The 24,077-nt window shown below is 46.5% G+C and overlaps 8 protein-coding genes across 23 annotated transcripts in view; 3 read left to right on the top strand and 5 right to left on the bottom strand.

Annotated features, from left to right (window-relative positions):
- The window catches only part of LOC6736509 (peroxidasin), a 28,736-nt gene extending 22,868 nt beyond the window's left edge, over positions 1–5,868 (top strand). The window contains exon 10 of the mRNA XM_016170355.3: positions 3,042–5,868. Coding sequence (XP_016030086.1) covers positions 3,042–5,691 — 2,650 coding nt within the window. The 3' untranslated portion in view covers positions 5,692–5,868. The remainder of the gene's footprint in view (positions 1–3,041) is intronic.
- LOC6736508 (acyl-coenzyme A thioesterase 13) lies at positions 5,783–7,020 on the bottom strand. The gene is made up of 3 exons (XM_016170703.3): positions 6,886–7,020; positions 6,366–6,503; positions 5,783–6,299 (listed from the first exon to the last, which is right to left on the bottom strand). Exons 2-3 carry the CDS (start codon positions 6,453–6,455, stop codon positions 5,958–5,960), a joined length of 432 nt encoding a protein of 143 aa, XP_016030084.1. The 5' UTR covers positions 6,456–6,503; positions 6,886–7,020; the 3' UTR covers positions 5,783–5,957.
- Positions 7,021–7,136: 116 nt separating this feature from the next.
- LOC6736507 (acyl-coenzyme A thioesterase 13) lies at positions 7,137–8,053 on the bottom strand. The gene is made up of 4 exons (XM_002083341.4): positions 7,922–8,053; positions 7,801–7,866; positions 7,470–7,614; positions 7,137–7,404 (listed from the first exon to the last, which is right to left on the bottom strand). The coding sequence occupies exons 1-4, from the start codon at positions 7,943–7,945 to the stop codon at positions 7,190–7,192; spliced, it is 450 nt and encodes a 149-aa protein (XP_002083377.1). The 5' UTR covers positions 7,946–8,053; the 3' UTR covers positions 7,137–7,189.
- Positions 7,896–10,354, top strand: LOC6736506. Of its 2 annotated transcripts, none has more exons than XM_016170356.2 (3): positions 7,896–8,037; positions 8,249–10,125; positions 10,177–10,354. In XM_016170356.2, the coding sequence occupies exons 1-3, from the start codon at positions 7,983–7,985 to the stop codon at positions 10,327–10,329; spliced, it is 2,085 nt and encodes a 694-aa protein (XP_016030082.1). In that variant the 5' UTR covers positions 7,896–7,982; the 3' UTR covers positions 10,330–10,354. The 2 variants fall into 2 exon arrangements, with proteins under 2 accessions (XP_016030082.1, XP_016030083.1); XM_016170357.3 differs by lacking the exon at positions 7,896–8,037 and adding an exon at positions 8,050–8,191.
- On the bottom strand, positions 10,318–11,596 carry LOC6736504 (enkurin). The gene is made up of 2 exons (XM_002083338.4): positions 11,340–11,596; positions 10,318–11,283 (listed from the first exon to the last, which is right to left on the bottom strand). The coding sequence occupies exons 1-2, from the start codon at positions 11,443–11,445 to the stop codon at positions 10,466–10,468; spliced, it is 924 nt and encodes a 307-aa protein (XP_002083374.1). The 5' UTR covers positions 11,446–11,596; the 3' UTR covers positions 10,318–10,465.
- Positions 11,597–11,714: 118 nt separating this feature from the next.
- On the bottom strand, positions 11,715–17,928 carry LOC6736503 (protein daughter of sevenless). Its single transcript, XM_002083337.4, has 7 exons — positions 17,757–17,928; positions 14,812–15,136; positions 13,982–14,745; positions 13,807–13,918; positions 13,505–13,745; positions 12,841–13,441; positions 11,715–12,785 (listed from the first exon to the last, which is right to left on the bottom strand). The coding sequence occupies exons 1-7, from the start codon at positions 17,820–17,822 to the stop codon at positions 12,264–12,266; spliced, it is 2,631 nt and encodes an 876-aa protein (XP_002083373.1). The 5' UTR covers positions 17,823–17,928; the 3' UTR covers positions 11,715–12,263.
- Positions 17,929–18,447: 519 nt separating this feature from the next.
- On the bottom strand, positions 18,448–19,978 carry LOC6736502 (60S ribosomal protein L8). The gene is made up of 3 exons (XM_016170702.3): positions 19,824–19,978; positions 19,452–19,591; positions 18,448–19,249 (listed from the first exon to the last, which is right to left on the bottom strand). Exons 2-3 carry the CDS (start codon positions 19,587–19,589, stop codon positions 18,617–18,619), a joined length of 771 nt encoding a protein of 256 aa, XP_016030081.1. The 5' UTR covers positions 19,590–19,591; positions 19,824–19,978; the 3' UTR covers positions 18,448–18,616.
- Positions 19,979–20,703: 725 nt separating this feature from the next.
- The window catches only part of LOC6736501 (mitogen-activated protein kinase kinase kinase kinase 4), a 30,797-nt gene continuing 27,423 nt past the window's right edge, over positions 20,704–24,077 (top strand). For 4 of the 15 annotated variants that reach the window (XM_039293744.2, XM_039293743.2, XM_039293742.2 and 1 more), the window contains exons 1-2: positions 20,705–20,903; positions 21,570–21,703. In XM_039293744.2, the coding sequence (XP_039149678.1) occupies positions 21,626–21,703 (78 nt within the window). In that variant the 5' untranslated portion in view covers positions 20,705–20,903; positions 21,570–21,625. Of the gene's footprint in view, positions 20,917–20,946; positions 21,271–21,569; positions 21,704–24,077 lie in introns of those variants that run through there. The other 11 variants (XM_016170360.3, XM_016170359.3, XM_039293745.2 and 8 more) reach the window with 8 other exon arrangements.

The raw sequence follows: 24,077 nt of genomic DNA, 5'->3' as shown, positions 1-24,077 counted from the left end.
ACGCGTAAAATGATTTTCACTGAACTAAATTGCTGGGAAACCACTGCCGCAAACGATGAAAAGAACATAAGACCGTAAAATAAAGCTGCTGGCTAAGCTGCAGCACAGTGGCCAGAAAACGGGTAAAAACTGCGGGAAAATCTAGGGGATAAACATCAAACTCCGACTGGCTGTTATCAAAAGCAGTTAGCAGCTGGGCAAACTTGCTAATCCTCTCCAGTTGCCAAGGCACTGGGATCCACTGTGTTGTCAGCTAAACTGCAAATAAAATATGCACCCAGGCTCCAACTGCAACATGAACATCAAAAGGCGGCGAAGGAAAGCACAAAAGTTGTCGTCGCCCTCGTCAGTTGCCAGTTGCCAGTTACCAGTTTTCAGTTACCAGCTTTCTGTTGCCAGTTGCCAAACTGAAAAACGTGCTAAGCCCGGAAAAGCTACGTGCCACACTCACACTTACATGCCTTCTGATTCGGGGGTGGGGGGAGGGGAGGGGGAAAATGGCAAAAGACACAGGCAGTGGAAATTCCTCGCTGAGGCAACCGCACAAGTTATCCAAATTGCCCAAATTGAAATTGAGTTGACAAGTTGCTGGCTGCGACAAGAAAAATAAGTGCTGCACACCAAATAAAATGTATCTTTTCTTTGGAAAGGAATTTAAGGCGGAAGAATAACCATAAGAATTAATATAGATTATTAAATACTAAATTACTTATACATTGAACAGGTTATCTGAATTTTAAGCTCAGCTTCTTATTATAGAAATTTCACATGAATTTCACTTATTTTTCTTGAGGTGCACAAAGACTAGAACTAGTGCCCATCTTGTACCTCAACTTTTACACTCCTTTTGCGGCCTTAGAAGTTTTCGAATTGTTTGTCCCGAAAAAAGCGACACGACGTGAATTTATTGAGCAAATGGTCTCTGCATCCATCCGCCACAAGCCGTAAATCAATTTGAGGCTGCAAAAAAGGGAGCCGTGGATGCGGACTTGGCCATTAACCACCGACTGGCGAGCTGGAGACCAATGATGGGCCACAAAAGAACCGCCGGAGCGGCTTACTTTCTGCTTACACAGCCATTTTGCCGATGCATAATGCAGCAGAAAAGCGGGTGGATAATGGTGCCAGTCGGTGGATTTCCATGTGTGGCTCCCACGGAGCATTTAGTGCCCAGGGAGGACGGGGTCGAGGCAACGACGGGACGGAAGCTGAATCGGCTTACAGTTCTGTGCCGGCAGCATTAGAAACTTTACTCATTACGCCGGGAAAACCCAGTCGCCAGACCGCAGCAAAGCAGCGGGGGCGGAAAATTATAAAGAAAAATCCAGAAAAAGGGTGCGAGAAAGCCGGGCGCCGCCAAAAGTGAAAAACTATGTTGGAAGAACGCAGGAGTCGCTGGCATCCAGGAGCAGATATCCTGGCCCATAATGGGTGTGAGTGAAAACCGCTGAAAGACCTCGACGAAACCAGTGCAACAAAAATGGGAAAAATAACAAAAATACCAAAACACCCAGAAATCCGCCTAAGTTGTGGGTAATGCTGGGCGTAAAACAAAAGCTTATCCTGTTACTGCCACTTTTGTTGTTGCCACCGCTCCTGTGATCCTGCTGCTGGCAAAAAGGCTAACCACGGAAATACATTGCCGTGCGCCACAGCATGTGGCAAGTGGGGAGTGAGCGAGACGGCAGCCAGGACCAAACGGAGAAACTTTACACCGAATTGGGCACCCGACAGTGCTGACTACAGGATACCCTTACTAAAGGTCTAAAAATAAATTAATTTTAAAGAGAATATTTAAATTTAAAGAGTATAGTTAATTTTACTTAATTTACTTTTTTAACTTGAAAGTATTAATGTTTTAAAGTTACCAACTTAATTATAAACTTAAAACAATTGAATAATATTAAAGGATATACCAACATGAATCCTGCGTTATAAGCTATTTTGGTAGTCTCCTTGTTAGTTTTCCCTTCTTCACTGAACTTTGTAAAAACAATTAATTTTTATTAAATTTAATTGGTTAAACTATTAGCGCAAAGAATAAGAAGCATGTAAAATGAATAGCATTTGCCAGAGATAATGTTTATAATTCCGTTGAGGTACTTATACACTGCGAACTCTTTTACTATGGCTTTCCCACTTTTAAATACACTTTAAGTCACCAGAAAATATGCCTTATATGCTGAAATAGTAGACCGAGTGATGCACAAACTTTAGCCAAAAACTATCAATGTCCAAAAATACCGTGGGCAATTGTCGGCTATAGAACAACGGACAACCCGCCGAGTCGCCCCAGGAAAAGGACATCGCAAGAGGGCAGCCGCAGAATGGCAGCGTGGAAATATGTAGTCCTTGGCGCCGCAATATCCACTGGCACTGGAGCAGGAGCAGCAAGACCCGCAGCACTGGCAACTGGCAACCGATAGTGGCAGACTCTGGTGCAACAGGGTGTATTATGGTCGTTAAGTTATTACCTACAGCAGCGCCTCCGCCGCACAATGCCAAAGTTTACACAGTCGAAAGTTTCCTAGAGGAGCATTCCTTGCCAGCAGAATGCCGGGCATGAATTGTTGTTAATGCTGCCCTCCATGCTGCTCCTCCATTCAGAGTCAAGGCAAGGCGATAGGCAAGGCGCGGATTTTTCCGACGATTTTTTCCGCTGCACAGAGAATGCAGCATAATTTGGTTGGGAAGACAGGCGCAGAAAGGGGAAATGGACTGGCTGGCATTTTTATTAGACAGCGCGGCCATTTGGGCGACTCCTGCCACTGGCATTATGGTAATTAAAATGTGCAAATGCCCTGGGATATCTTGATTGTTTGCGCGCTTTGTGTTCTTTATGTGCGTGTCAACTCTAGGCCTCCAGGCATTTAATAAAGATTAATAACAATTTAAGCCGAAAACTTGGGAGGTAATGTACTTTATAGTGCACAAACCCAGGCTTGGGGTCACCAAATGCTATGGTTTGGATCACCAATTCTCTTTTATCAATCAAACTATCAGCTTATGTTAACTAATCTTTTGTTTTATACCCCACTTAGAAACAACGTGGATTTGGCTCCAGGCGATCGGTATGTGCGCATCGCGTTTGCCGAGGCAGCCAGGGAGATTGACCTGGCCATCAACAACACCCTGGACATGCTCTTCTCCAACCGATCCGACAAGGCGCCGCCCAACTATGGCGAACTACTGCGGGTCTTCCGCTTTCCCACTGGCGAAGCTAGGCAGTTGGCCCGTGCGGCGGAGATCTACGAGAGGACTCTGGTCAATATCCGGAAACACGTCCAGGAGGGCGACAACCTGACCATGAAGAGCGAGGAGTACGAGTTCCGGGATCTGCTGTCGCGAGAGCACTTGCATCTGGTGGCGGAGCTATCGGGCTGCATGGAGCACCGTGAAATGCCCAACTGCACGGACATGTGCTTCCACTCGAGGTACAGGAGTATCGATGGCACGTGCAACAACCTGCAGCATCCCACTTGGGGAGCTTCACTCACCGCCTTCCGGAGATTGGCGCCACCGATTTACGAGAACGGATTCAGCATGCCCGTGGGCTGGACCAAGGGCATGTTGTACTCGGGTCATGCCAAGCCCAGTGCAAGATTGGTATCCACCTCGCTAGTAGCCACCAAGGAGATCACACCGGATGCCAGGATAACGCACATGGTGATGCAGTGGGGTCAGTTCCTGGACCACGATCTGGATCATGCCATTCCTTCCGTGAGTTCGGAGAGCTGGGATGGAATCGATTGCAAAAAGAGCTGCGAGATGGCTCCACCCTGCTATCCCATTGAAGTGCCTCCGAATGATCCTCGTGTCCGCAACCGCCGATGCATCGATGTGGTGCGATCCAGCGCCATTTGTGGATCCGGCATGACGTCCCTCTTCTTCGACAGTGTGCAGCATCGCGAGCAGATCAACCAACTGACCTCCTACATAGATGCATCGCAAGTGTATGGCTACAGTACTGCATTCGCCCAGGAGCTGCGCAATCTGACATCCCAGGATGGATTACTCCGAGTGGGTGTCCACTTCCCGCGGCAGAAGGACATGCTGCCCTTTGCTGCTCCCCAGGATGGGATGGATTGCCGCAGGAATCTCGATGAGAACACCATGAGCTGCTTTGTTTCGGGCGACATTCGTGTGAACGAGCAGGTCGGTCTTCTGGCCATGCACACCATTTGGATGAGGGAGCACAACAGGATAGCCAGCAAGCTGAAGCAGATCAATTCCCATTGGGATGGGGACACCTTGTACCAGGAGGCTCGCAAGATAGTGGGTGCCCAGATGCAGCACATCACCTTCAAGCAGTGGCTGCCACTGATTATTGGCGAAAGTGGAATGAAGATGATGGGCGAGTACCAGGGCTACAATCCCCAACTGAATCCCAGCATAGCCAACGAGTTTGCCACGGCAGCCCTGCGATTCGGACACACCATCATAAACCCCATTCTCCACCGCTTGAACGAGACCTTCCAGCCGATACCCCAGGGCCATCTACTGCTCCACAAGGCCTTCTTTGCTCCCTGGCGTCTGGCCTACGAGGGTGGAGTGGATCCCCTTATGAGAGGCTTCCTGGCCGTGCCCGCCAAGCTGAAGACCCCCGATCAGAACCTCAACACTGAGCTCACAGAGAAACTGTTCCTGACAGCCCATGCTGTAGCATTGGATCTGGCTGCCATTAACATCCAGAGGGGCAGGGATCACGGAATGCCCGGCTATAATGTCTACAGGAAGCTATGCAATCTCACGGTGGCGCAGGACTTTGATGATCTGGCCGGCGAGATCAGTAGTGCCGAGATACGCCAGAAGATGAAGGAACTGTATGGACATCCGGATAACGTGGATGTTTGGTTGGGTGGCATCCTAGAGGATCAGGTGGAGGGCGGCAAAGTGGGTCCTCTCTTCCAGTGCTTGCTGGTTGAACAGTTCCGTAGACTTCGTGATGGCGATCGCTTGTACTACGAGAACCCCGGTGTCTTCTCACCCGAACAACTGACCCAAATCAAGCAGGCTAACTTTGGTCGAGTGCTCTGCGATGTGGGTGACAACTTCGACCAGGTCACCGAGAACGTGTTCATTTTGGCCAAGCACCAGGGTGGCTACAAGAAGTGCGAGGATATAGTAGGCATTAATCTGTATCTGTGGCAGGAGTGCGGCAGGTGCAACAGTCCACCCGCCATCTTCGATTCGTACATACCGCAAACCTACACCAAGCGGAGCAACAGGCAGAAGCGAGATCTCGGCCAGGAAAACGATGACGTGGCCACCGCCGATAGCTATGACAGTCCACTGGAATCCCTCTACGATGTGAACGAAGAAAGGGTCAGTGGTCTGGAGGAACTGATTGGCAGCTTCCAGAAGGATCTGAAAAAGCTGCACAAGAAGCTGCGCAAGGTGGAGGAATCCTGCAACTCCGCCGACTCCGAGCCGGTGGCTCAGGTGGTGCAGTTGGCGGCGGCACCGCCCCAGGTGGTTTCCAAGCCCAAGCGGAGCCACTGCGTCGACGACAAGGGCACCACCCGGCTGAACAACGAGGTCTGGTCACCGGACGTCTGCACCAAGTGCAACTGCTTCCACGGCCAGGTCAACTGCCTGAGGGAGCGGTGCGGCGAGGTCAGCTGTCCGCCGGGCGTGGATCCACTGACGCCTCCGGAGGCCTGCTGCCCACACTGCCCGATGGTCAAGTGAAGACGATGGTCAAATGAATTACGCATATCGACGTTTATCCGTAGTAGCCACACTCACTCTAATCAAAACCAAAATGGAAACACACCGGCAATTGCGCAATGAGCATGTTTAATTGACAATTAACTAACAATGTACTGCTACACGTGTAATAAAATAAAGCACATTAATAACCCATAATCATTTATTTGTACAGATTATGAAACTTACTTGGGGCGCTCCGAAAATATTTCTCAAAACAAAGAAGCTCCCCTTTGGGACTATCTAGTCTAGTCAAATTTGATATACTTCAGATGTGTGCCCTTGGCTATCACCGAGTCGTCCTTCTTGTGCTTCAGGGTGCAATCGATGAAGGCGAGGTACTTGCCCACCTTGGACAGATTGGCCTCAATCACCACATCGTCGCCCAGTTTGGCGCCGTTCAGAAAGTTTACACTAAGATCTACCGAAACTCCGGGATGACATGGCTTGGACATTAGGGCGTAGGTGGTTATCATGTCCACCAGGGTCATGATATAGCCGCCGTGCATAAACTTGTACAAGTTCACATGATCCTGGTCCACCTTCAGCTCAGCAGTGCAGGCTCCATCGCCACCGTCCACGATCTTGACCTTAAATGAAAGATGATATAAGGATGAGATAATGATATTGGTAAGGAGACTCTATGGTGATCTAACCTTCTGTAGGTGACTTTCAAAGCCCGTTGACTTGGTGATAATCTCGGTGATGTGTTTAGCGAATTCGAGTCCCTTTTTGCGAGTTCCCATATTATTTATTGATGTTGCTTTACAGACGATCCGCTAGCTTCTATATAACTACAAAATAAATTAGTTCGTCCGATCGGAACGATTAAAAATATACTAGATTTAGTTTTGTAGATAGATAAGTAGTCGTATCGGGCACTTATATCTCAAGTCTCAGATAGTAATAGTTTTACAATAGAACAATTCAACTTTATTGTATGACCCACTCTGTGTGACGTGTGTAAGTTTGGATGGCACTAAAGCCATTAAAAAATAAATCACAGTAGTGAGTGTATTAACAAACGGATTGCTTTGATTTTTTCAATATTTGATTTCTTTATCTTCGAGTGCAGTTTTCCGCTTTTCGATGAAAAGTAAACAATTAGCAAGTATCAAAATAAGGTAAACAAAATATGGCACGATATTATGAAATAGTTAGGAATGCGGATCCTACCTAACTACGTCCGTACTGCCACGAAATTTACATAAATATCTGAAAATCCAACGTAACAGCTCCGAAAAACAAAACAATTTCAAAACAAACAACAGCTGTTTCGCGATAAGCAGTATCGACAATCGATAATTCAGAGGGCAAATCGATATGCAAAGTCTTATCTATTTTTAAATTATCCGCTGGGAATTCTATGGTTTTTCATCTATTTTAGTTTTGTAAATCAAGAAATAATAAAGAATAGAAAAAACTAGTAAGGAGGTTCGAAAGGTTTTATTTCATTTTCTGACGATCTACAAAAATTGTTTTAAAAGTCCAGCTTTTCCTTGTCGAACTGAATGTACTTGACCTGTCCGCCCTTGGCGATGATCTTTCCGTCGGACTTACGCCTTAGAATACAGTCCAAATAGGCCATTTTCTTACCGGCCCGCACGGTATTACAATCAATTTCTATAATTTCGCCAGGTTTCGCTGCTGCAATGTAGCTCACATTCAAGTTGGCCGTAACTCCAGGATGGGATCCTTGAAATTAAAGTAAATTTAATTGTAGATCTCTATAGATTGTGATAAACAAACTTGCAAAATACCTTTCGACATAAGGGCATAGGTGGTACAATTATCAACAATTGTTGCCGTGAGACCACCATGCAAAGTTCCTTGACGATTCAAGTGCTCATTGGCCACAGTGAACTCCCCTATTGCGCGACCATCTCCACCGCCTGTGATTTTAATCTGCGAATTAAAATTTGTTTACATTTTTGAATCTCTGCAGATCCCACGAGAGAGATGAGCACTCCACAGTTATCGATTGCAGCGAGCTGAGTTATGTAATACCATCACTGATGACAGTCAGCTGTTCTTGTGAGACTTCGACGGCGTCGGTTTAAAGTCGGCTACACAAATTGTTTATAATCTTACCATTCTCAGGACGCGGTCGAATCCATTGGACCCGCTGGCGTACTCGGACATCTGCTTCACAAAGTCCTTCGAAAAGAAAGAACTTGAGTTATCTGCTCGACAAGTTACATGGTGCTCTAACCATTCCCAGTTTCTTGGCCGCCATTCCGGTGGATTTGGATTCCTGAACTGAGCACGACGAAATGACGAAAGTTACTGAGGGAGAAATTTCACATGGCGTTCAAGATGTCGGGAAATGTGAGTGTATGCGTGCTAAATAGATATACCCACACATCTGAGATAGTGATTGCCGATTTCGCGCGGTTTGTTGTGCTCGCTCTGTTCGCACTAACAAAGTACTTGTAAATAATTCGTATTCTTCAATGAAATAGTGTAACAACTGGAATATCTTGTAATATAATTGCAGTAAAATCGAACCCTAGTTAATAAATGCTTAATTTCATTCTAGATTATCTGAATTTTCCTATCCTAGCCAAAGGATTCGTCCGCCAGGACTCGGTACACGACTTTGTCAATAGCGATTCCGATGGAGACTTTATAGCACTGAGCGGCTCCAAATCGGAAGTGATCACCCTGGAGTTGAGCAGCAAGTTCATGGTCGTGGATCCCTTTCCCTATTTTGTGGCCATTTATGATTCCAACGCTGCGGAAACACGACCCCTGGACGTTTTGGCCAACAAAGTGGATCTGGTGGCCATATACGACAGCTGCGATGTCCTGGAGGCACAGCACTTGGCCCTGGACCCGGCATACACGGCTGTGTGCTCCGTTTCCGTGCCACCAGCCAGATTAACAGCTGTTAAGAGGGCACCTAAGCTGGTAGCTAATGGAAATATCCTCTTGGGCTCCCTGAACACCTATGGATCCTTGAGCCTGATAAACAAGTCTGCAGAGTACAATCGTTGGAACCCCCTGGAAGGACTAAATATCGCTGAAACTCTGAGGGACACTCTGCTGCCTGAAGTGGACATCGGCAAGATTAAAGACTTTAAAAGCTATCAAGAATATATTAACCCCGCCTGGATCACTATGTTTGCTTGGTTACCTGATGATGCAGATTCCACTGGCCAGCATGTTTTGGTGCTGGGAACCGCTTCCGGAAGTTTGTGGTTGCTCACACTAAGCGCCGATGCCAAAACTCTTTTGAATCATCAAGAAACGAAAACCTCAATGGGTCGTATCTGCCATATACAAGCATTCAAGGACTTTCTACTGGTGGGCGATAGCAACGGCCTCATCCACCTGTACCAATTGCCAGCAAAGGGAAATACAGCTCTCGTCTTAGTGAAGCCCTTGTGGGAGAAAGCCGATCGCATGGGTCTGCAAATGGCAGTGATCACTGAATGTCCCAGAACGGATTGCTATTATATAACCTGTTGCAAGGCGGCGCACCTGCTGACCTGGAGCATGCCAAGAACGGGAAACGCAGACTGCCTGCAAGCACGGATCTATGTCGGCGGAATGAAGATCACCGCTCTCTGCAGCCTGGACAACACTAGCTTTGCTGCAGGAACCGCTGGAAGCTATCTGCATTGCGTACAAATTATCCACGAGAATAATCAGCTTAGCCTGCAGACGCAATCGATAGCCATGAGTGTCCTCCAGGATTTCCAGGTGATGGGACTGTGCACCAGTAGGCACAAAAACTTAATGACCCTTTTTCTCTACCGCAACAAGGAATATCTGAATGAAACCGTGTCTCAAAAGAACCAGTTGGTTATGCAAGTGCTCAAGGTGGGGAATCAGGATCCACTTGAACAGCTTATCAGGCATCTGAAATCCAATAAGCCCATGAATCACTATACCGATTTATTAGCTGCACTACGTCTGCACGTTTTTGCCGAGGAGAATTGGCAAAAATATATGGACTTTGGTCCATTAGATTCCTTTGAATTTGCGGATTCCGCCACTGAGGATCAGCTGCAGCAGCTGCAAATCAAATTTCATGTCCTTCAAAACGTGATTCGCCTGCAATCGAGCCACCTCCAGCTGACTGTTCACATCCAAAAGTCGCGGGATGAACTGCAGCTGCTCCTTGCGATGCTGAATATCACACACATAAGACTGAGGCTCCAGTTCATTGGGTCATTAAGTAAGAGAACACCATTCCAGGAGCAGGCGATAAAGTGTATGTTCGAGGAGGCCCACCGACTGATAAATAAACTTAATGCCGACTTTACGGAAAATCATGTCCAAGGATCCACAGCAAAGGCATTCGTTGAGCAAATGGACAGCCATATTAAGCACTTGCACGAGATGCTGGGTATACCTGTGATAGCTAATCCCCAGAAGCAACTTCATCGATGCAGTGTGTCCTTTGTGGAGGTAAGAACTTACTAGAATTATTGTTAAGACAAGTCTATAGCATCCGTATAGATCTCCCCCAGCTTGGATCGACGCTACTGCAGCCTCTGCGACCGCCAGGTCCTCTTCGAGCTGGACAATCTGCGAGAACTCTACGAGTCTGGGACAAATCTGGCATGTCCCGTTTGCCATGGAAGCTTTGCCACGGAAATGTTTGATGCATAAACGTTAAATTTATTCTCAATCTTAATTATCAAGTGTTTTGTGTGTCCGCCTCTAAGAGCGAAGCAAGTGAATCCAAGGAGACACCTCACTCGGCTTCCAGATGCCGACACACATGGACGGAAAAGGTGTGTCATTGTTAGTACTCGGAAACGTAGATAATGGGAGTGGTCTCGATTAGCAGAATGTCCTGCTCCACCTGGCGAAGATCGGACTCCAGCTTGCTTTTTCGCTGCCGCTTGGCGATGCTGTCGATGAGAAGCGACATCGACTGATACTGCTTGGTCATCTCGGTCAGGCTCAGTCGCAGTCCCTCGAGGATCTCATTTCGCTCGGCCTGCTCCATCACCCGCATCCCCGGCATTGGCGGCGGACCACTTGATTGCACGGAGGCCCTGGTGAAACCTTTGATTCCGCGGCACAGCTCCAGCAAACGTGCCTGTTCCTTGGCACACACCGCGTTCATGTCGGCCAACATCCTTTTGGTTTTCTTGAGGTAAACGGGCACCTTGCCGAAATCCTTGCGGCAGATAAACTGCGGTACCAATCCGGAATTGAGTAGATCGTGACGAGCTCCCACGGGAGTGTCTACATAACGCGGTGGCGGGGGACAGGGTACCGTCTGTCCGGCACACAACTTGTTGCGTTTGATGAAGTTGGGTACCATGGCCGGCTTTTTGCCGCCACTGCCCGGTGGTGGTAGTGGGGGCATTGGCGGCATCTTGGGACACTTGTGCGTGTTTTCCCGCCGCCATTTGATACCCTGGCTCTTGCGCAAGTAGGCGCACGGTGGGTCGATCGGAGTGTGAGCACAGCCCATGGTGCGGTGGGCTGATTTCTTGGCCTCTGTCAGGACGCGGGTTCCATCGTTCTGCAGGATAACCGATAGCTTCTTGTCCTCCTCGTTAAAGCGTTCGCGAAGTTTCCTGGCATACTTGGCTGCCCTCTCCACAACAGCTGCAAAATTGCTTAAAGTTAGGTGGGATTCAACGATTTTTAGTACGAGTCCCTACGATTTTTGTAGACAAAAATGGATTCCTTAGGTCCTTGGGCCTTCTCAAAGTCCTGCTCGCACTCGAGAATATTCTCATCATGATGGGTGATATAAACCAGGGACATTGTAATTCAAATATGTAAGGATGAAGGTAGGGAACTCGAAAGCGTGCTAGTTTACTGACTATTCGTTTAATAATAACAGTCTGTTTGGTGGAGACTTCTGCGTTGCCAAGTACCTCTGCGTTGACTTGGATTGATTTAACTCAAAACAAAGGTTGCTATAGGATTTTCAGACTAAACAGAAGGCAGCTCGTTTCCTGGTGATATTGAAATATTAACATAGCAATTGGAATTCGATACTTGTTCTGGATCTTTCAGGAGCACACACAAAGTTGGTATTATTGTATATATATTTTTTAAAGCACAGTATCAAGCTACAGCTTGTGTCGCACACGAGTTACATTAATAAATTGTAAATAATTTGTTACCATATAAAATTCGTGTGTATAAATATTTCGCTTGCGTATATAAAATAATTGTTTGCATTGTAAAATTAGCACTAAGATCGTTTGTCATGGTTACATTTTGATTCCGAAGCTTAACAATAAACATGGAAGTGTTGGAAGCACGATTTAAATACGAATACGACATAGATTCAGATACGGGTTACGGATTACAGATTACAGATTCAAAGCAGCACACAAAAATGCTTGTGCCGTCTTACAAGCTAGATATGTGGTTTAATGGATAATGAATTTGACGATGTTAACGAATGTAAAAGCCACTCGGAATTTGCACTGTTTTTGGATGGGGTCAGCTCTTCTCAGCTGACCACCAATAGGCACTACGAAAATCTCGGATCAGCAACATGGTCCTTTGCTATTGCACGTTGACAAGTAGATGTACTGGAGATATGATACCACTCAGCTGTACCAGCAGTTTCACTTGTTGCCGCTGCTCTCGCGCTCCTCTCTAATCCTCTTAAATGCCTCCGTCTTGACAAAGTCTACGGATCTGTAGACCACGCTGCTAGGCACTGGCGCCCGAGCTCCACCAGCTTCGACGCCAGCGAATCGCATCCCACTAGCTCCATTTCCGCCTTGTGAGTATAGATTACCCACACTCATGCTGGATCGATTTAGCAATGGCGGTTTGTTCGTCACATCCAGATCAAAGTACTGCAACTTGTGCTCAGTCTGCGCCGCCGCTTGCTGCTTGGGAGCAGCCGCTGCCGTCAAGCTCATCATGGCAGCCGCTGCCGAGGCGGTGCGCTGATGTTGTACCGACATGCTGCCGGGACTGTTCGGATGCTGCCGATGCTGTTGGCGAGGCAGGGTGCGGGTCTCGTGGAAGAAGGCGTTGGCTGCCGGGGAGTGGACATCCGTTTCGTGTGGCAGCACCATTGAGAGAGGGGCTCCGGAGGAACGCCGTGTTGCCGGCGACATGGTGGCCGGATTTCCCAACTTAAAAAAGACATTAGTGAAATGATTTTGGGTGTGCACAACGTTTCTCACTCACCTTATAGGCATTCGGTTTGCACTTTCTGTCCACACTGGGCGGCCCAATGGGCTGCTGCAGTTGGGCTGCACCCAATTTATTGGTTAACTGATCTACGCCCACCGGGGGCTTTGCCGGAAACTCCTCCGGCGGTTTGTCCTCTACAACTGGCAATCCTCCCGCCACCTTTGGCTTAAGTTTTCGGTTAACTGGCGGGCAGTCTGCCTGCTCCATGAAGTCGTATCGAAAAACATTGCCCTCCATCTTTGTGGGAGCTGCATTGGTGTAGCAGTGTCGAGGCAATGTGCGCGCACTGGTGGGCGATGAAGCAACTGCCTGTGCCCCACCCATCAGGCCGGGATTCGCTGCCGCTGAAATGGCGGCCACTGCACCCAGATCGGCCGCCATGAGATTCGGTGTGGATGCTGCAATGGGATTGGAATTGTGCGGGCTGGTGACTGGTCGCTCGCCCAGCAGCTGGTTGACGTTATAGTAAGGCTGCTGGTGGGACCTTGGAATGTCGTAGCTTTCCTCGATGAAAGCGGAGTGGGCGTTGCGGCGGGCCACAATGGCCGGTGAAGTATTTTCCGTATCCGACAGCTGCGGCAGATCGCGAGGAATTCTGCCAATGCATAGGATGAATTTAAAATCTGTTTAAAATTGAATTGACAGTGTGTTAACTCACTTTTCATTCTCCTTAAAGTCCAATATGAGATTATTTTTGTTCTTCAGCACCTTTGCCAGCTTATCCAGCGTTCCTTGGTCACCAGCCTCTGCCAGAGATGCTGCTCCCGCCAGCTTGGAACTCTTTTCAGCTGGTGGCACGACCGCTCCACCTTCTTCGGGCATTTTGGAGAATCGCTGCGAGTAGGTCAGCACGAATGATTCGTTTTCAATGGAACTATCCGAAGGTCGTGTGCTGCGATCTGTGAGAAATCTTTGTTTACTACAAGAATTCGCTTTGATATTTGCCTTTTGAGTACTTACCCACATTCTCGCGCAGGGGCAAAGGATGAGCCCACTCATCGTCATCGGTGAAAACGCTTTCCGAATCGGAGTCGGAGCGTTGTTTACTAGCATTGTTATTGGCCAATTGTTGCTGAAAGGCCAACAAGATAATTAATTACAAATGCATAAAACGCATCGTAATCTATCAACTTACCAGACTCAAATTGGTAATCTTCGGTGAGTAGGATTGATCGTTGGTCAGATTTAGACCTATGTTATTATGACTACGCGGCGTATCGTAGAACTTGGGGTCCAAGTTGTTCAACGGCGTGGTGGGGTTGTTTGGTATGGCCAAATCTGCGCCGGGAGTTGCACTGCCGGGCAGGAATCTCGGGCTGCCCGAGAAGCACTCGCTGATGGGTATGTACGGTCCGGAGGCGGTGCTCAAAGCGGGTGAAGCCTGCACGCTGCTGTGTTGCTGGGCAGCTGCCTCAGCCAGGGTCTGCTGCGTGAGCACCAGATGCTCCGGCAACTTGCGCACTACTCCGTTGGCACTGACCGCCAAGCGAGCAGCTTGTTGCTGCTGCTGCAGTTGCTCGGCGGCTGCAGCTGCCGCCTGAGCTTGGATCAAAGCACTGTGGTTTAGATAAAGAGCAGTGGCCGGCGATGGAGGCGGTTGCTGCTGGGCAGCCGAGAGCAGTTCCTGCTGGTCGAAATTGGCATCGCAGAGCATCGTCTCGCGATTGCTGTACTCCGTGTTGACATACACCGAGTCTGAGTTATTGTTGCCGGCATTCGAGGGCATCGGTTGCTCTTCAATGACCGCCGGTCGTCGCAGCTGGGCAGATCCTCCAGCATTTGGGACCGAGGCCTGGGGCGCTGTGGTTCCGGCCGAGGAGTGCAACGATGTGGTGGTCGTATTCTGAGTGGAGTTGCTCAGACCCCCACTGGAGCTCGTGTGCTGGGTGCGGTTTTCGTCTGGGCGTGGCAAAGAAAGAAAAACTTAAGAAGGGGCTCTTTGGACTTGGGCTTGCGGACACTCACCTGCACCCACAGCTCCCAATGGCAACTCATTCGATTGCTTGGTGTCGTGTAGGTGACACACCTGGCAGATGCAGTTCACCCAGTCGCGCATATCCGCCTCCGTTTCGGCAGCCAGGTAGTAGGTGCGCTTGGGCGTCTTGATATCGAACATGTACTGAAACTTCTGCTTGCGATTCTCCAGTCGCAGGCCACAGTCCACCTGCTCGCACTGATCCAAATCGATAACGCCCTTCAGCTTGCGGCAGTTGTGGTCGGTGTAGTATTCGAGGCAGAACTGCTCCGGTATCTCGCCCTGCTTCAGCGTGAAGTAGCGACGCCTCCAGCGCTACAAAGATAATTTGGAAACGAGGCGTTAAGAGTTGCAACGAGGCGTACAGTCGGAAAACCAATAGTGATTTCTCCTATGCCATTACACACACAAGATTCCTTCATAGCGATATATGTTAAATGGGTCGTGGAATTGCAAATATCACACGATAAACTTGTGTCTTTGTTTTTAGTAGCAAAACAATATAACAAAGTCAAAAATTCCCCCAAATGGGATTTGAAGATATGGCTTCTTTTGAAAACAGTCTCGGAATCTGTTACCAAATTGTACTAAGTGATAGTGATGACTAACTTAATGAGGTAGTTACTCATCAGGGCAAAGAACATCTGAACAATCTCGATGCTTACAATATCACTTACTCGGCAAAAATTTAATTCTGATCCTAGAGATCTGATAATGAGGTATTAATGATCAGAATATAGTGATGAAGGACTGTGAATCATTAGCACATTTCCTAGAATTCGCGGGATGCCAAGACCTTCTTTTAGTCTGCATCTATCGCTAATTATACGATATCTTGCAGTAGTTTAGCTGTATATAAACGTTCTATGCGAGTGTGCCGATGTCTCCGTTCTGGATTAAGATACCCTTACTGAGCGATGGACTGCGGCTGGTGATATGAGGGTAGGGTACGGCTGATCAGCTCAACGGCTGAGTACACTATCACCAATGGTGAGTAAGCGGGTGATGAAGCCCGAGTCAACAGCGACGGCGGCGGCGCTGCTTTTCCGCGAATCATGTTTTGCTTTGGCATTTTCTTGGGTAATCAACACACACACACACACACACACACACACAAAGAAATAACACCCCACGCCCACGTTACCGTTAAACGGTTAAGAAATTAACAGCTGAGAGGTTCGGGAACCCGCTGAAAACTAAAAACTCCAGCTGATAATGGATGGATTTTTTCGGACTGTATAATATCACGCTTAATTGAATTATAAACAATAAACATAATGCCGCACACAGGCCAGAAATTGGCACCCCGAGGCGCTGGAAATACGCAGCTTATTTTCTCGAGGCATCATTAAAGTTTGTTTATACAATGGCGCTCAAGATATTAGAAACGCATACAAATGTGCGGGCAAAGGTTCTATTTTTACAATATTTCTAAATTTGTTTACTTTTAACGCGCTTGAAAGGGGAATTTTTTTTTAAATAGAAAGCTGATGTAAGCCTTTACAACAAAATATTCCATTTTTGGACGAGGGTTAATATCAAGGGATTAGTTATTTATTTATAATCTTAGGCAGTTTTCAAAATAGTGTGCTTGAATACTACTATTTTGGCCGCTACTGCACGCCTCAACATAAGCAAACAAATTGAGTACAGTGAAACCATAAAGTGCGTTTGCTGTAACTGAAAATTCTGTGCTGCAGACCTTTTGATCAACGGTTTGGGTGTTCTTGGAACTGTCGTATCCATTATAAGTGGTTTCAAATGAACGCTCTAGAGATGGGCGCACTACACCGTGTCGTGTCACGAACGGATAAGGGAGAACTTTTTAATTTTAGCTTAACTAGTTTAAAGGCCAGTTAAATGTATTGGTCTGAGCTAAGCATTCTATTTATATTTAATAATATAAACAAACATACTTTGCACAAGGACTTTTTCAATTATTTATCACCTAAATGTTTAAGAAATAATTATTCAATAAGATCTAATAAGGCATACATTATGATGGACAGTAAATAAAACTTATAAAACTGGCACTACAGTAGCGCATCTCTAGCATAGGCAAAAGCAACAACAACAAGGAGCTGGAAAGACAAGTGCGTCATTGTTTTTGGTCAACGTCGGTAGTTTATGTTGTTGTTTTTGTGCGTGATCCATCTTATCGTCCGTGCACATAAAAAAGCAAAAACAAGCACATATGCGCATAAAAAACATGCATACACGAAATACGGGGCAAGTAAATTTGATTAAACGCAACAGTTGGCGGAAATTTAATACACGAACGGCTCCCTAAAGTAAACATTAAACGAAAAATTAATTAAGCGTAAATTTAGACCAGGGCAAAAGAAAAAAACACGTTCCCACGCCAAAAGCAAACATAAACAGAAAGCGGATGGGTGGCGGGGAGAGAGAGAGAGAGAGAGGGAAAAACGCAGAGGAAGCCATCGTAAATTCATTCACATTTTCGCAATTTCTGTTGCGGTTTTCAGCTTGTTTGCATTCCAATCAACTGGAATACTGGAACTGCAATCCCTCGGCTTAATAATGAATTAAATTATACCACAAACAACAACGCCAAATAAACGCACACAGACACACACACACACACGCTGAGGCAGGCACCAATACAGGCTTAGCGTAATTGTAAAAAAAATGCCACTTCCATTATCCATCGTTTTTTTTTATCATATTCGTGAGTCAATCGATGGACAAAGATTGCGGTATTTCTCTTCCGGCCCCAAGTTTACCGTTAGCCAATTGCGGCTCTCTTTTCATTGCACATTTCACTAATCACTGGACATTTCTGATTTGATTGGATCAGAATTTTCATTTTGATTTCGATTTGAGCTGGGGTTTCCAGGAAAATTCCTTAGCACTTGCACACACACACACACTCAGGTTTTCGAAAGCCTAAGATTTTCCATTTTCGGAAACTTACTGCTCGCCAAATGCGCTTGGTGGGCGGCGACTTAATTAGCCAGCCCTCGTAGAAAGTGCGATCCATTATTTTGCAGCGCTCGACGCAATTTACTTCGATTTATTTCACTCCACTCCGCGCACACCAACTAGAGGTGGGCCTCTCGCTTGCGATAGATCTTGCGAGGCAATATCGAATAAGTATTCGATATGCCTAAGCTATGTCTCAGGTATATCGAAATAAAAGGTGCGAACACTCATATTTGGCAGAAAGTTATTATTATTTATATTTAATTTGTGTTAAACCCATTAAAAGATTACGTTGAATTTGAACTTAGTGTAATAGACCGTTTGTTTCGAATTGATTTCAATTAGTGTGACTGTTGCTTGCAGTTACTTGATTACCCAACACTGGCACTATTTATAATTTTGAGTTGTAAAAATAAAATATTTACAATCATGTAAATAACAACCAAACATTTTTTGATTACAATTTTAAACTTTTTAAATCTAGTATTATATAAATACAAGCCCACACTAGCCCATATTCAATATTTATATGTATTCCAAATTACACAAGCATTTCTTTGTTTGAAAACTAGAATTTGCTGATAACGTGTATTTACCAAATAAATCTAAACAAAAGCTAATAACTAAAATCTAGCATCAGCTTAGTTCCTTAGCCCTTACAAATTTAAAAAGCAAACGAAGGATAGTTTTTACAAATAAGTTTTATTCTGCCGTGTCAAGCGTATGCCTAGAACATACAGATTATCCATGTAGAATAGCGATTTCTCCCACGACGCCGCACAGCAGAGCACGACCACTACCCAGATCTCAGGCGGAACCTGCGCCACGCCGGAATCCTGCTGCAGCCAGAGCTTACTTGTCCTTGCTGTCGCCCTTGCCACCACGGATCCTACCGGTACGACGGGCAGCAATGAGACCGACCTTGCGACCGGCGGATGTGCCTCGCTTGACGGTGGAGGCCTTACCAATGTGCTGATGGTTACCACCACCGTGGGGATGCTCCACAGGGTTCATGGCAACACCACGCACCTTAGGCCAGCTGTTGCGCTTGACCTTGTACTTGTGGTAAGCACGACCGGCCTTCAGGATGGGCTTGTCGATACGACCACCGCCGGCGACGATGCCAACCATGGCGCGGTTGGCCGAGGGCACGACCTTCTTGGCGCCAGAGGGCAGCTTGACACGGGTCTTCTTGGTGTCCTGGTTGTGGGCAATCACGGTGGCGTAGTTGCCAGAGGTGCGGGCCAAACGGCCGCGATCACCGGTCTTCTCCTCCAGGTTGCAGATGATGGTACCCTCGGGCATCTGGCTGAGGGGCATCACGTTGCCGATCTGAAGGGTGGCCTTGCGGCCGCAGTACACGAACTGGCCGGTGTGCATGCCCTCGGGGGCGATGAACAGCTCCTTGCGGATCTTGTAGCGGTAGGGGTCGCGGAAGTGGACGACGGCCAGAGGGGCGCCACGGCCGGGATCGTGGATGATGTCCTGGAACATGAAAGGTGTACGGTTCGCTTAGTTACAGTTCAAAAGCAGGTAATCCAAATGAGCTACTGAGGTAACTTCTAGTAAGCTAACACAGGTGCTCAAGCAGGTTTCTTGAATGTGGCATGGCCATATGCATGTGATCTCATCCACATTGACTGGATAGGTGTAGTGTAGGTGGTCATCCAAGAAGCACACTACTCACCTTGACAACTCCGCGGATGTAGCCGGAACGCTCGGCGAAGTCCAGGGAACGCAGCTTGGCGGCTCCCTTGCGCTTCTTCACGTGCGCCTTGAACACGGAACCAGCTCCCTTACGCTGTGCACGAATAACGCGACCCATTGCTGCAAGACAAATTCACGGGATTAGTACTAGAACTCCATATGGCAAATGCTGTTTCACTAAACAAGATGGCCATTCAACGCAACACGCTACGGAATTTCTGTCTTATCCGAATATTTTGACAGAAAATTGAAATATTCCATGTTTCACGGTTACAATGTTAAATTGCGCACTGTAAACAACTTTCGCAATTGAAAACACCACCAAATTGACAAAATTTAGCACGTGGCTTACCGTAAAATTAAAATTTGCCCAATACGACCACTCCGGAAACGGGGCGAAAAGAAAAGAAAAGAGGAAGACGTCCTAGAGGTGGGCAGGGAATAGTGTGGCTGTATTTGGCGTCTGGCGGCGTGACTATCGTGCTGCTGGGGAAAGAGCTGTTTCTCACTGTTTTTTTTTGGGTATTCGCGAAATTGTTAATTTGCTGTTCAGTTTTCGGGAGTGTTAATAATCAATAGCTCGCTTGCCCAGAAAATTCAAGACTCTATAAGCTTAACTGTGCAGGTTTGTTTTCAATCTTTGCCAGGTCACTTTCGCTGAAATGTACATCACATAATCGAACCGATTATAAAAAGGATATTTAAATATATGTTTGATAATACAATTTGAATAATTCGTGTTAAATTGGAAAGTTGACTCGTGCAATTCGAATTGGATGAGAAATGACAAAAACGACCCAATCAGAAATAAAATAGCGAGTGCAAAGAAATCAGTGGAAATGTTGCAAAACCGATAGCACTCTGTTATGAAAGATATTTTGGGCTGTTAACCGCACTGCGTTTATTTCACTTGCGTACATTTTTAGACGTCTAATCACATCTAATCTTCGACCATATTGCTTATATTTGCATTCTTATATTCCAATATATACAACCACATGAAATGGTTAAATCGTTGTGTTACCCTATGAAATAAAATATCACATCTGTAAATATTTTTTATGTTTCCCAGCCTACTTAATTATTCTGATTGGAATTAGTGAATGTATAATCTAATTTATTGATTACAGGTGTTAATTTGTTAATTTGCCATTCTGCAAGAGAAAAATATACGGGCACACGAATTGGCCTTCTACGGCTCGATATATTTGCGGTATGTGCGCAGAAATGAGAACGGTAATCGCGAAGTATTTTTCAGTTGGCGATGGAATAAGCTGCCATCGGCTAATTGGTCACACTGTTGGAATCCGTCGGGGTTTTGGCGTCGCGTAAAACGGAAAACCGTTCTGATTTTCACTGAACTTGGGAAATTGAACTGTTCAGCTGGTTGTGCGATGCAAAGGCGATAGGCGCCCATCGCTGTGCGTGAAGAGTACGTATTCGCGTTACGCCAGTGAAAATCGCGAGTCCTGCGCGAGAACGCAAAACGCAATCGGGAGGAAAAAGCGAGTGGCAGATTTTTTCTGTCTACCTACACAAACACATACGCAGGCTGCTGCGCTGGTGTGGGTGTGTGTGTGAGGCTGGTCCATCGGAGCGCCGCAAAAAAAAATATTGAAATTGTGCAGTGTGTGCGAAGTAGCAGATGAATCGGCAGTGATAAATAAATGCTTTAAGGGCGAGAAAAGATTTTAAAAAGTGCTGGGGAATAAAAAGAGCCGCGCCCCGTTTGCCAAACGTTAACTAACACACACAAACACTCCGTCACAAAACACACACACGCACGCAGAGGCAGAGCAGTGAGAAAGAGAGATGGAGAGAGAGAGAGAGCGAGAAGAAGAGCGGAGAAGCGAAAAGAGAAAAGTTGTATGACAGCAACAAATAGTTTGTTAATTGCACGGGTTTTTTATTGTGGCATTTGTCATTTAGAGCGTATAAATCTTAAATCGCGGTAAAGAGCGTATAAATCTAAAATCGCAGTAAAGTCCTTCGGCCGCTCCTTCTCCACTCTATTTCTCTCCCCGTTGTTTTGCCCCCCACCCCTCGTTCACCGTCTTATTTGCATTTCTCCTCTCTCCACCTCTTTCTGCGTGCGAAGAATCAGCAGCAGCAATTCTCCAGATCCAGAAGAACAACATAAAATAGCAAATCAAAATGGCGCACCAGCAGCAACAACAACTGGCTCCATCGGTCAACTGTTCACTGGACGATATCGATCTGACGGCCCTAAAAGTGAGTCAATACGCTGCGGTTATCCATCTCGAATGGAAATGGAATACGACTAGAAATAGAAACAGCAGCAGAGCCCCCCGAAAATAGAGCCCCCACATTGCCCCCTCCCCCTCAGCTTTATTCATTAACACGCCTCGCCCGATTAACGGGAAAGTGACCGCCCCGTGATTATTTTCCCAGGTGTGGTCGTTTACACTCCAATTTCCGTTCGTAGTTTGTTAGTTCGATTTCACAAACTATTTACACTATCTGAAAGGTTCCATCCATAATCGATTAGTTCCATACTAGATTTCATAGATTGCAATCTAAAAGTTATTTGTGAACTAACCAAAATGCAACCAATATGAATTCTTTTCTTTTTGATTTCATGATGATTTTTTATCTGTTACTACATTTTAAATTCCTGCAACTCGCAAAGAAGCCTCGCTACTTACAACTTGGTTCCAAAAATACCCCACAATATCTTACCCAACTCGATTGGCCTTTCCAGTCGTCAAACCCTCGAAGGTTTCCCCCGCACATTTATGCAAATTGTTTAAAAGTACAACAAAAGCGAGTTCTTTTTCTTTGTGTTCGGCCTTTTTTGCACTTTGCCATGGCAACGAAAAAAGGTTTTTTTCTGGATTTCCGTTCTCCCCCTCGAAGCAATCACAATAATAATCGAGTTGATAAATGCACATTGGCATTTCGATTTCATTGCCTGACAAAAAACCACCCAACTTGGCACCACCCACCCTGTAAGTTTTGAATGTGAGAGTGGTGTGCGCAACTTTTGACCGGCCGGTGTCACCTTCTCCGCTTTGCCAAGCTATTTTTTGTTTCGCTTCGTTTCTCAATGAATTTGTCGAGTCTTAACCCCCTTTCGGCCGCCTTAGCGCCCCCCTTTAACCCCCCTGTGGCCGCACGCACTGCCGCATGCGTTTGTTGCCTTTCTCTTTCACCAAACACTCACCACTCTCACCACTCTCGGTGGCGGAACGGAACTCACCACGCCCGCCGGCCCCACGTTGGGCGCCATCTCTTTTGCTTTGCGCACCCACCGAAAGTTCAGTTTGGCACGAGTGTGTGTGTGAGTGTCCGTTTGTTGACTCTGCCTGGATGTGGCGGGGGTGGTTGGGGGGTCGATGGGGAGTGGGCTGGTGGTGGTGCTTGGGTCGTCGCCTCGCTGCTTCGGCATGTGCGCCGCTGTGGCTGTGTGTGTACTTCACCCACAGATGAGGCCAAAATAATAGGCTTTAAGGCGGCCTTAAAAAAGGGATGTTCCATGAAGTTCTATAAATTAAGTTAGCACTGAAAATCTGGAGTCAAATTTGAGAGATTATACCATTAGTTTGGGGAGAGTTTCGGTTGGATATTATATTTTCATATATAATGTTTAGAAAACCTATTTTTAAAACAAGAGTATATAGTTTTTGGATTAAAGGCTCATCGAGTTATATATTCGCAGTTCTCCGATGGCACTATTATTGTACCCCCAACTGTTAGCCCGTGTGTGTTTATGAAAAATTGTTCATAGTCGATGCAGAGCGACGAAGACGAGACAAAAACGAGACAAGAATGAAAATTGTTTAGTTTACTTTATTAAAAGGCGGCAGGCAGAAGCGAGCAGAGCAACACCATGCGTGCTTTTGTATCTATGCGAGCCGCATGTATCTGGATCGCTGTGTGTGTGTGTGTGTTTGTATCTGCGCTGCAGCAGACAGCTTGAAGATGGCGATAATGTGGATTCAAATGATAATGATGATGAAAACGATGATTAAGATGGGGCACACACACAACACTGGCTGCCAAGAAAAGCGGCGACGAACCCAAAGCAAAATCAGCAAAAATGGCAGCAGGCATGAGAATATGAATTGTGATGTGTGTCTTGTTTGAAGTGTTGTTTTTATTTGTTGTTTTATTTCTGTTTGGCCTTCTCCTCTCGGCGAGGGGCGCTAAAGTGGGCGTGGACGTGGGCGGCCCCCCGCCTGCATGTCTGCCATATTCCGGTGACCTGTCTGTGCGTGGCTTTTAAAGGTCATTAAACACAATGGCCGAGAGCAGAGAGAGATGCGCTAGCTGTGGAATGTCCCGAAATAGAAAACGACAAAAGGTCAGAGTCCTTAAAGCTAAGCTTCTTTCTCTCGAAACTGGCCCGCTTTGTGAGGCTTCCGTTCTGGTTTCTGTTCACTCGATAAGAACTCCACTCCACTCCACTCCTTGTGTCCGATAAGATACCACGAGCTGCATTCATCAGCACAAATTTCATTAATTATTTCTGGTTTTTACGACTCCCCCTTTATTTGTATTTGGTGCAGTTTCTTTTATTCTCCACTGATAACGCTGGTTGTCTTCATTTTGGTGTGGCTGCCACTTCTTTATGTGTATTTCACTC

This window comes from Drosophila simulans, chromosome 3L, assembly GCF_016746395.2.
Source record: "Drosophila simulans strain w501 chromosome 3L, Prin_Dsim_3.1, whole genome shotgun sequence".
NCBI classification, from domain to species: domain Eukaryota; kingdom Metazoa; phylum Arthropoda; class Insecta; order Diptera; family Drosophilidae; genus Drosophila; species Drosophila simulans.
This window is presented reverse-complemented; position numbering and strand designations above follow the sequence as displayed.